The 12,553-nt window shown below is 34.8% G+C and overlaps 1 protein-coding gene across 2 annotated transcripts in view; it reads right to left on the bottom strand.

Moving 5' to 3' along the window:
• Positions 1 to 11,595, bottom strand: part of abcd1 (ATP-binding cassette, sub-family D (ALD), member 1) — a 32,002-nt gene extending 20,407 nt beyond the window's left edge. For both annotated transcript variants that reach the window (XM_051117162.1, XM_051117163.1), the window contains exons 1-5: positions 9,768 to 11,595; positions 7,536 to 7,716; positions 5,746 to 5,888; positions 5,272 to 5,443; positions 1,626 to 1,720 (exon numbers count right to left, since the gene is read on the bottom strand). In XM_051117162.1, coding sequence (XP_050973119.1) covers positions 1,626 to 1,720; positions 5,272 to 5,443; positions 5,746 to 5,888; positions 7,536 to 7,716; positions 9,768 to 10,691 — 1,515 coding nt within the window. In that variant the 5' untranslated portion in view covers positions 10,692 to 11,595. The remainder of the gene's footprint in view (positions 1 to 1,625; positions 1,721 to 5,271; positions 5,444 to 5,745; positions 5,889 to 7,535; positions 7,717 to 9,767) is intronic.
• Positions 11,596 to 12,553: the final 958 nt, after the last annotated feature.

The raw sequence follows: 12,553 nt of genomic DNA, 5'->3' as shown, positions 1-12,553 counted from the left end.
CAAAGCTGAATTTTCAGCATCATTACTCCAGTCACATGATCCTTCAAAAAATCATTCTAATATTCTGATTGCTGCTCAAAAAACATATATTATTATCATTATTATTATTATTATGATGATGATGATGATGAAAAAAAGCGGAGTAAAATGTTTTCAGGTTTCTTTGATAAATAGAAAGTTCATAAGAACAGCATTTATCTGAAAAAAAATCTTTTGTAAAATCTTTTGTATAAATGTCTTTATCATCACTTTTGAACAAGTTAAAGCATTCTTGATAATTAAAAGTATTAATTTCTATAATTTCTTTCCCAAAAATGAAAAAATAAATAAATATATATATATATATATATATATATATATATACACACACACATATACACCAAGCTTTTGAATGGTAAAATGTATAATGTTACAAAAGCTTTTTATTTCAGATAAATACTGATCTTTCAATTAATCAAAGAATCCTGAAAAAAAATTCACTCAGCTGTTAATAATAATACAACATGTTTTTTGAACAGCAAATCAGCATATCAGAATGATTTCTGAAGGATCATGTGACACTGAAGACTGAAGTAATGATGCTGAAAATTCAGCTTTGATCACATGAAATAAATTACATTTTAAAATATATTTAAATAGAAAGCAGTTATTTTAAATAGTAAAAATATTTCAATTTTTTTGCTGTATTTTGGATCAAATAAATCCAGGCTTGGTGAGCAGAAGAGACTTCTATAAAAAAAAAAAAAAAAAAAAAAACATAAAAAACCTGTTAGTGTATATTAATATATTTGTATTTTTTTAATTCACAGATCTACAAAACTGTAAAATCTTAACGGTTATTAAAACCGTTTTAAAAAGTGTCCAGTTAAAGTGTCATTTCCCTTAAATATTAACCTGGTGCTTAAAAAAACACCCACGCACGTCCACGTTGTCAATCAACTATCAATGTATCAGCTCTGCAGGTGTTATCTAAAACATGTGTATAATAAAAGATATCAAAGAAAAATTTGCAACATATTTTGCCACGCATATCTTGCTAGCTTTAAAGTTTATGGCTTCAAGTTCTGCCAACATGTTTTGGATTGTACAGAATAACTGACTATATCTCTCACCAGAGCACAGGCAGGGAAACAGAACTCAAATATTCCATAAAGATAAGCTTATGTAAGATAACAGGAGTTGCAAGCAAAAATGGACACAGAGCAAAATACATAAACACAAATTCTCCACGGGGGTCTCAGAATGTATCTTTTCCTAAACCGTCAAAGGTCAAGCACTGATCAGTAACGCTGTATTATCAGTGAAGTACTCACAGAACTAGGCTAGAGAAATAAGAACAGATGACAGCCTCATTGACATATTCACACTTCGCATGCGCATAAATCATGCAGAGAACAGCATGTTGCATCAGACCACTGACTCATTTACTCTGCATGAGCACAAGATATTGCAGCATAGAGATAGAAATAATTTAATACACCGTCTCCTTAGCTGGAAAACGGAGAGCGGTTTTAGTTGGATGTAACAAGTACGCAATGCCTACTACACCCGCATGCCAATTTTGCACTGCAATAATTTGATTATGTATTAAAACGACTCAAGAAGGGTTTAAGACGAGAATTTACCTGTATGTTCAGGCTGGAAACCACCACATCCCCTGTAGGAGTTATTATAGGTAGGTTTTCACATTTGATGCCCTGTTCCACATCAAACACCTTGCCTAAACAAACACACACAAAGATTACAAGACAGTTACTTGATGTCAATGTTCAGTATGGTAAATAAACGTACTGATTACTACTGACTGCGCAGTATATATTTAACCTTCTGGGCCTCTTCGTTCGTGGTCAAAAGTGAGCGAAGCCTTGAAATGTAACTGTTTGTTTTTTCAGGAAAATCATTGTAAAATATTTTTGTTCAATAATATTTTTTGATTATTATTTAGAATTTTGAGGGGATTTTATGACAATATGCAATATTTATACAATTTTAATGAGCTATTTTTCTCATTAGAATTAATATATATTTATTTATATAATTCTTTTAAATTATTTCTCAATAAATGCAACATTTCACATTAAAACAGTGACTTGTGCCATTTGGTGTCATTAAAAAATAAAAACTTGTAATGTCATGTAAGCTCCTGTATATCTCCCTATACACATATTATACATATATACAGAGGCTTTTGGATTACCATTGTTTTTTTGACATATTTTATTAGGTTTTGCTTTTAGATATACATTTAGACATTCTGAAAGACTACTTTTTGTCAAGGTTTAGATATTTTTGGTTAGATAATTATCAGTTTGCATTATGATTACAATCAAACATTAAAATACAAGAAAATTGCTCTCCCCATAATCATAATCTCAAAATTTGCTGTTACAGTTTTACCAGTTAATTTCTGTGTGTGTGTGTGTGTGAGAGAGAGAAACTCTTTTGTATTTTTCCATTTATTCATTTTATTTCACATCTTCTCAAAATTTGCTCTGCTGCATTTCTGTCAGTTAATTTCTATGTGTTTTTGTGTTTTTTTTTTGCACTCTTGATATTTTAGTGTCACCCCTTGATTGCTGTGCACACTTTTTCTGCACAGCGTCTGATTTGTAGTTGGTACCATCAAAAGACTCTCTGAGTTTTCGTATTTGTTTGTTTTTCCTATTCATTTCCTATGTCAGTCATTTTTGACCGCGAAGGAGTCAAGTGTGACTCTTTTTTTGTGACCCTTTAACATATCCCAATCATGTCCATGATTTTTTTTTTGTGTGTTCACAAAGCTAATGCAACAAAAGTCACCAAGTTTCATCTCATTCCGACGAAGCTACAATTTTTAAAATTTCAAAATATAATTTTTTTTCGGTCAAAAATGACCAGAGAGGCCCAGACGGTTAATATTCAAAAGTTTGGGAGTGATGAGATTTTAGTCGCTAACGGTGCCTTTCCACTACAGCGTCAAATCTGCGCTTGGTGCCGCCGGCAACACCACTGCTTTGGGGCGTGTGAAATTTAGGGCAGAGCACGCCTCAATGTTCACACCCTGTTTGCGTTTTATATCCTTCTATTTACGGATGTTTGCAATCTAAACACTTCATTGGTGCCATCCAGGACGCCATAGCAAATACAGAAAGCATGCAAGAAGTGCATTTGCCTGTGCATGACTTGTTCAATGACAACCGGCAAACACTCGGAAACATATGTCAAAACCTTGCCTTTCTGCTTTTCAGTGCAATTGCTTGTCGCCCAGCGTTTTGCACTCGAGATTTGCATAAAGTTGGGGAATGCCCATCCTCTTTAACGTTTTCTCTGCGCCACTTTCAATCCCATAATGCACCCCGTGAGCGTTTATGCTCAACTTCCATAGGAATGAATGGAAAACGCTCGCTACGTGCCAGCGGAAATGCGCCGTTAGTCTCTGCTTACAAAAGGTGCATTGATTATTACAATTTAAAATAACACTTGTAAATTTATGTTTTAAAATGTAATTTGTTCCTGTGATGCAAAGCTGAATTTTCAGCATCTTTACTCCAGCCTTCAGAAATCATTCTAATATGCTGATTTGATGGACATTAAACATTTCTTATTATTATCAATGTTAAAAACAACAGTTTTGCACAGGTAAATATGGCATTTATTATAATGGGTTTATGTGAAGATTCTAATTTAAGTGAACTTAAAACAAAGTGATATTTTTTTTTAAGTCCAATAAACGTTCAGATCGATAGCTCTCAATTATACTGCAATGTTGAATGGCTATAGTCAATGGTTAAATATTAGGGAAAAAACATCAGTAATATTGGTATCAGTAATACTCACCTTCAGTCATAAAAAAGATGCCATTAAACAAATATTAAAAATATACTGTCTTTGTTGTTTCTACTTTAATTCGAAGATTGGATGTGAAATTATTGCAATATAAAACTATATTTAAAAACTTTAATGTTAGGTGGGATTATTCATGATTAATCACAATTAATTTCAGACAAAAATGTGTTACATTTTTTTTTAATCAATTAAAGGAGAAGTCCACTTCCAGAACAACAATTTACAGATAATGTACTCACCCCCTTGTCATCCAAGATGTTCATGTCTTTCTTTCTTCAATTGTAAAAACATTTCAGCATTTTTCTCCATATAATGGACTGATATGGTGCCCCGATTTTGAACTTCCAAAATGTAGTTTAAATGCAGCTTCAAATGATCACAAATGCGGTTGTAAACGATCCCAGCTGAGGAAGAAGGGTCTTATCTAGCAAAACGATTGGTTATTTTCATTAAAATACAATTTAAATACTTTTTAATGTCAAACGCTCGTCTTGTCTTTCTCTCCCTGAACTCTGTGTATTCTGACCTACAGTTCGGGTTTGTCCAAAAAACTCCAATCGTATTTTCTCCCTCAACATCAAAAATCATTTCAGAATCATCCTACATCGCTGCAGAAGTACAGACACAGTGTTTACAAAGTGAACATGCAAAGAAGATCAAACACCCTTAACAAAAAAGGTAAAACAGTGATATAGAACGATTTTGAAGTTGAGGGAGAACATGAGATGGGAGTTTTTCCACATTCACTGACTGACATGAACCAGAACAAAAACAGTTCAGGCAGAGTAAGACAAGACGAGTGTTTGACATTAAAAAGTATATAAATTGTATTATTTTTATTAAAATAACTGATTGTTTCACTAGATAAGACCCTTCTTTTTCGCCTGGGATCGTTTGAAGCTGCATTTAAACTACATTTTGGAAGTTCAAAATCGGGGCACCATATCAGTCCATTATATGGAGAAAAATCCTGAAATGTTTCCCTCAAAAACATAATTTCTCTATGACTGAAGACAGAAAGACATGAACATCTTTTTTATTTATTCGAGATCTGAATAAATAAGCTTTCCATTAAGGTATGGTTTGTTATGATAGGACAATATTTGGCCTATAACTATTTGAAAATCTGGAATCTGAGGGTGAATCTGAAAAATCTAAATATTGAGAAAATCACCTTTAAAGTTGTCCAAATGAAGTTCTTAGCAATGCATATTACTAATCAAAAATTACGTTTTGACATATTTACAACATATTTACTTCATATCCTAATGATTTTTGGAAAAAACAATTTTGACCCATTGTATTTTTGGCTATTGCTACAAATGCTGTGTATTCGTATACTGTGTAAAGCATACATACTTCTAGAAGTTGTATATAGTATGCTATTTCAAACATAGCTGTGAAGTAACAAAATACACAAGTAAAACAGACTAAAGTTGATCAAACCTCCGATCTGCAGCGGTCCCTCCACTCTCATGCCGTGTTTTATCTTCCGAGTCGTCCCCGTCTCTTCTGGCTTCACTTCTGTGGCCGAACGGCGGTACACGCCGTCACGTACATCCTCAAACACCTCGAACATCTCATACACGCGAGCCGTATATCCAGCCAGTTCTGTGACCTGTGAGACGACAGAGTCCTTTTCAGTCATTTTCACACATGAAACCCTGTATAAGCAGCCTCTTTGACCGAAATGTCTAGTCTAAATAATAATTTATTTAGAGTTGAATGCACAATGTCTAGGTTTGCAACATTTACATGACAAAAGATTCCTCAATTTCAGATTTACCTGCCTGTCAACATCACATAGAAAAAGCAAACTGTGTCTGGATATTTAAAATTGTTTAAACTTAAGTCGGGGTTTGTTCATATTGTAGTGCACAGCTTAAACTAGATTAGAAAGTGAGGTGAAATGCATCTCACCTCTTTGTAGGAGACCATTATCCTCTCCACCGCATCAGCTGCGGCGTTCAGGAGGTTCCGGGCCGTGGTGAAGGCCTGCGTGCGTTCACTCACCAAGTCCTCCTCCTTCATCTCCAGGGCTGCCTGTTTTACATCCTCTGAATCTGAATGGACAACACAAGAACAAGACGATGAGAGAAATATAAAAAATACACAATAAAGGTGAAAGAGCAGCAAACATGTCTATCGTATTTTAGGGATCTTGTTTTGAGGTCTAATGGAGAGCTATGGAAGTCCGTTTCTGCCACTGAATAAAAAATTTTAAAAAAGTTCACTGCAATTTTTATCTCACAATTTGTACTCTTTTCTCGCAATAAAATTAGTTTACATCTCGCAATTATGACTTTTTTTCCTCAGAATTGTGAGACATAAACTCCCAGTTTTTAAGTTATAAAGTCAGAACTGCAAGACAAACACAAATCTGATGTTTTTCCTCAGAACTGCATGATATAAACTGGCAGTTGCAAGTTATAAAGTCAGAACTGCAAAATATAAACATAAATCAAACTTTTTTCTCAGAATTGCATGATATAAACCGGCAATTGCAAGTTATAAAGTCAGAATTGCAGGATATAAACAAGTCCAACGTTTTTTCTCAAAATTGCATGATATAAACTTGCAATTATTTCCTCAGACTTGTGTGATATAAACTCGCAATTGCAAGTTATAAAGTCAGAACTGCAAAATATAAACACAAATCTTTTTCTCTCAGACTTTTTTTCTCTCAAAATTGTGAGATATAAACTTTTCCCCTCAAAACTGGACCTTATAACTCGCAATTGCGAGTTCAAATCTCACAATTCTGAGAAAAAAAAAGTCAGAATTGCGTGAAAAAAAAAAAAAGTCAAGAGACAAACTCACAAATGCAAGAAAAAAGTAAGTATTGTGAGTTTACATCTCACAATTCTGACTATTTCTCAGAACTGCAAGTTTATATCTTACAATTCTGAGAAAACAAGTCAGAATTGCAACTTTGTATCATGCAATTCTGAGAAAAAATCTGAACTGTGAGATAAAATGTTGCAATAACTTTTTTTATTTTTCATTCAGTGGCAGAAATGGGCTTTCATAGAGAGCAATATGAGGTCAGTAAAAAAATAAATAAATAATAATAATAATAATAAATGAAAAATTAATACGAACACATTAAATTGATCAAAAATGACAGTTAAGACATTTATAGTGTTACAAAATATTTCTATTTCAAATAAATGTTGTTCTTTTTTTTATTATTCATCAAATAATCCTGAAAAAAAATTAGTTTCCACAAAAATATGAAGCAGCACAACTGCTTTCAACCTTGACAATAATAAGTAATATCTCTTGAGCAGCAAATCATCATATTAGAATGATTTCTGAAGGATCATGTGACCCTGAAGACTGAAATAATGATGCTGAAAATACAGTTTTTCATCACAGGAATAAATGACATTTTAAAATATATTCAAACAGTCATTTTTAATTGTACAAAATATTTCACAATATTACTGTTTTTACTCAAATAAATAAATGCAGCCTTGCTGAGCACAAAAGACTTCTTTCAAAAACAATTTAAAAATCGTACTGACCCCAGACTGAAAATGCTACTATATAAAAGTGAACATCAGGTACAGTACAAAAAGAACACCATATCAAGACACGCTCAAGGACGTTCAGGGGAGTTTTGGACTGAAACAATCACAGAGCCAAAACGTCTGGAGCCACAGACGCAGGAGAACAGGAACTACAGATAATCATAATTGAATCCATACCATATTTAGAGTATCCGGTGGCAGTGATGATGGGCACGGCGACCATGACCAGGCCCGATGCGCTCCAGAGATATTTCATCAGGAACTGCTCCAGCATGACATACCACAGCCTCTTGAACAGGATCAGGTTAATCTGCTTGGACAGCGCGGTGTAGCTCCTCTGCAGCTGCAACATCTCGATCTACGCAGGGCACAGATGCAGGCACGCAGACACGCGTACACGCAGACAAACAGGCAACAAGATAACATCATGTCGAGCTCACACAGACTGGTTTCCACTAATAATGTTCAATCAGGCTTCCTGATTCATAATGATGTCATTTCACAACTTTTTAGTACTAATAAGAAACATGTGTTTTTAAAAATAAAATCAGAGCATATTAAAATCATCATGTAGGTTCAGGAGAGTTAAGTGCAGCGTGTGTGAGAGTAGGTCTCAGGTCAAAGAGGCGAATCAAGACTTTTGCCCCAATTCCAGGGCCTTCTTTGTATTTAGACACAGCACATGACCTCTCTCTATGAATACTTTCTCTGGCCATATGACTGTAAAGTTCAGGAACATTTCCCATTGCAGACATGGGGCACTGTTTGTTCAGCAGACACATTTGCTTAGTCATTGGGACACATGAACGAAATGACCTCAAACACCTGTTTTACAGCCTTAAAGGGATAAATTACTAATGAATGAAATGACTTTTTATACTACAGAACAAAAAAAAATGATGCTGAAAAAAAGCTTTTAGGATTCTCTGATGAATAGCAAGTTCAAGAGAAAAGCATTTATTTGAAATGGAAATCTTATAAATGTCTTTTTAATTATAAATATATTTATTATTTATTACTTAATAATAATTATATGTTTATTATTAGATTTTTATTTTTAATCACTGGAATGCATTCTTGCTAAATAAAATATTAATTTCTTTTAAAAACAAAAATCTTACTGATCCTAAACTTTTGAACCCTAGTGTATAATTGAACAAAATTAAATAATTAGCTTTTATTTTGTCAGTCTAATAACGTAAAAAAAAAAACAAGTGATTAAAACTGGAAGTACATATTGTGTTTGTTTAACACTTTATACAATAAATTTTGTTCCATACAAAAGGTGCTCTACAAAACCCCAGCAAGCAATTATATTAATATAACAACACAATATGTAATACAATTACATATGTTGTATAAGACAATATTGCATCAGTTAAATTTGTTAAAAACAAATGCATTAACATGTAATAATATCTTAAGTTAACGTAAAATAAATATAAAATAATATTCTAATAAATTAAATAATAATAAATGAAATATTTTATTATTAAATAATAATTATTATTATTATTAATTAATACATAACCTTATATTTGTAAGCCCCCAGTTTGAAAATGAAGAAAGCACCACAAAAATAGTTTTACATTACCAGTCAAATGTTTTTGAACAGTAAGATAAAGTCTCTTCTTCACCAAGTCTGCATTTATTTGATCCAAAGAACAGCAAAAACAGTAAAATTCTGAAATATTTTTACTATTTAAAATAACCATTTTATATCTGAATATATTTTAAAGTGTAATTTATTTCTGTGACCAAAGCTGAATTTTCAGCATCATTACTCCAGTCTTCAGTGTCACATGATGTGATGATTTGTTGATCAAGAAACATTTTAATTATTATTATCAATATTTAATAGAGTTGAGTACATTTTCCAGGATTCTTTGATGAATCAGTTTATTTATTTATTTTTTATTTTTGGGGCGAAGGAAATTATAGAAATTGAAATTTATTTAGCAAGGATGATGCTAAAAATTCAGCTTTGAATTCACAGGAATAAATTATATTTTAAAATATATTCAAATAAAAAAACAAAATTTCAAAATTGCACTGTTTTGTGTACTTCTGATTAAATAAATGCAGGCCTGGTGAGCAGAAGAGACTTCTTCGTTTTAAAAAAAAAATGTACCGTTCAAAAACTTTTGACTGGTAGTGTATATTTCAAACCCTGTGAAGCTATAAGCTAGCGTTGTCTGAGAAGTAGACTGAAATGTATTCACAATTACTTTTTGGTCCCCTTTGGAGGTTGATCAAAGCTTGTCACTGCCCGTTCTCATGATATGAAAAAGAGCAGCGTGAACATGCTGCTAAACGTCTCCTTTTGTGCTCCAAAGTCATGCACATTTGTAAAGACATGAGGGTGAGCAAACGGTGACAGAAAACGTACCCAAGAGGCTCTTCTCTTACCTTATGCCCTCCGTAGAAGGCAATCTCCTCTGAGTTGGCGATGATGCGAGAATGCATGTATCTCAGGTCGCCTTTCCTCCTGGCTTCCTCGGCCACCAGTTTACCGAAGCGGGGCGAGAACGCTCTCAAAATCTTGGCAGTAAGTGCCACCACGATGCCGGCGATGATGAAGGGCCATGTTGTGTTGGCACCTTTCGACTCCGCGGTTTTAATGAGCGTGTAACAGGTCACCACCACGTCGAGGATGGGCTTGGTCAGGTTCGAGTACAGATGAGACACAGAGGCGGCGAACATCACTACATCTTCGGTCAAGGACTGATCCGGGTTCGCCAGCCTGCCATCCATGTTGCTGACGCGGTAATACGTCTGATCGCTAAAATACATCATGTAGGCGTGGGTGACCAACCGGGTGCGAAAGGCGAGGGTCAGCTGACCCTCCAGGTAACGGATGGCACTGTTGACAAACGTGGCGGGAATGGCAATGAGCAGCCATCGGGTTAACTCGACCACAAACGCCCTGGGGTCTTTCTTCACAATGGTTTTCACTATTTGCCCATCCAAATTGGCGACGTAGATGGAAAGAAAGGTGCGTGAAATGAGGGCTAGGGAGTGGAAACCGAGCAGGCCGAGTTCTTTGCAGAAAAGCCGAGGAAAGAGGATTTTCAAGAGACGCATCAACCTCTCGAAGAACTCACGGTTCACAGCCGGGGAGCTTTTCTTTTTCTTCCCAACTTCCGATTCTTGGGCTCCTCCGTTGGAGGTTACCGGGTCGCCGCCCTTGACCCGTTCACAAGTCCTTCCTTTGAGCTTGCCGTATACGTACGGGGAAAATTTCTTTGCTCCGTATAGGGCAACAAGAAGGAGAATGGTGTTTCTCACAAGGGGTTTCTTCAGGTCGGACGGCAGTTTTGAATACACAGACATTTTCTTTGTAGCTTATAGATACTGAAATCAAAACTGAATGAACGCTGATGTACACAGCTTTATGCACGTATAATATAAATGTGATTTCAGCAAACTGACAGCATGTCTAACACATTCTACAGTAATGTTTCATAGACAGCAATGAGATTAAATAGAGAAAAGCTGTATGTAATTCTGTTATTAAGACCCTCACAAGTGTCTCAAAACAGAAAAACTTTTCTCATTCTAATAAACAAAACACGCCTATGTCGTACACATTAAGGCCTTAACCTATGTCAACAGTCTCATTTGTGCCTATTATTTGTTTCTGCCAAGGAGTTTCAGGAGAAACATCAGAGACTTTAATGTTATGACAGATCTCTGTGGAAAACGTTGTTTGTTTCTATGATAACAATAGTTGAATGTTAATATGTTGCACGTAAACTAACGTAAGATACACTAAACGTGGTAAATGAACTGGTAAACAACAAGTCCTTACTTCAGAGGTAACTTATAGTTCAAATGACAGCTAGCAAGTCAAGCTAATAAACTCAGGAGTACTATAAAACAAAAAGCAGGGTGATAAAAAACTATATAAAACACTAGTTATATGTTTATATCTGTACTATATTGAATCAAACAGCATGTAAACACAAATAAGTGTCGTTTGAGCCGCGGTGCTAGCGAGAGCTGCTGGCTAACGTTAATATATTCACTTTACTTCAACTTCCTCCGAACAACTTTCCGTCTGTTTTGATCCTCCACAGCAGATCGGAAGTGTGACAGACCCTCATCGTGATGAGCACATGCAGTCTCTGTCATTTAGCTCATTAAACGATCCGAATGTAGAATAAAAGCCGCCGGTGTCTGCCGAAGTCTGGGTATAAATCCATCAGCCTCACCGGGTTTCAGCAGTAGAATTATATGGGGCTGGGAATCGATTCCGAAGAATCGATTCCGAGGCGTTGGGAATCGAGAGTCGATTCGATTCCGTCAGCGGGAATCGACTCCCCATTCAGAGCCGTTTTCAGTTCAACTAAGCTTATGGGCGCCTCTCAGACGAACAACTGCAGATCTCGGATTTTTTTTTTATTAAACATTACAGATATCCAAAACAACAAGACAGTACACTTACAGACAAAATTAAAAAAAAAAAAAAAAAAAAAAAAAAAAAAAACAAATATACACAGATTTGTTGCCGGGGTAACAAACAAAGAAAGAAACAGGCTAATAAAATTAGGATACAGAGATACAGATTTCATAGCTTTCAAATTAGTAGAACTTTGGATAGTTTCCACATACACATCCAAGTCCACTTTGGACAAAGAAAAAAGGTTTAGAGCCAGTAAACTTTTGTTTATGAATGTGAAATTTAACAGAAAACACAAATTATGTAATATTTTCCTGTATTCTCTTTAGAATATTCAAATAAGCCAAACAAAGCATCTTTAAAACAAAATAAGAAGTCACTTACAAAGTAAGATTGGATAAACGTCAGAAAATCAGACCAAAATTTCTCTGTGTGGGTGCATTGCCAAAACAAATGAATGAATGAATCTTCTTCAGAAGAATGACAAAAACTGCAGGCTTGTATTTCCTAAGAAAGACTTTAGTCGGGTAACATTTGTAAATCAGCTTAAATGTCATCTCTTTTACTTTGTTGGTAAGCAGATACTTATGAGGCAAGGTCCATACTTTCTCCCATGGTATGTTCTCCACAGTATTATTCCAATACGATATTACATATGGAATTGTTGTTATCTCAGCCTGGAAGAGAGCTCTGATTTTATAGTTATTTTTCTGACGATCTTCAGAAAAGCAAACACCTCCAATCATGGTGTCAGTTAAATTCAGAGAGTAAGAACACGGCCATGGAAATGTAG

Source organism: Labeo rohita, chromosome 8 (genome assembly GCF_022985175.1).
Source record: "Labeo rohita strain BAU-BD-2019 chromosome 8, IGBB_LRoh.1.0, whole genome shotgun sequence".
NCBI lineage: Eukaryota > Metazoa > Chordata > Actinopteri > Cypriniformes > Cyprinidae > Labeo > Labeo rohita.
The sequence above is the reverse complement of the archived record's forward strand: the minus strand, read 5'-3'. Positions and strand labels throughout refer to the sequence as shown.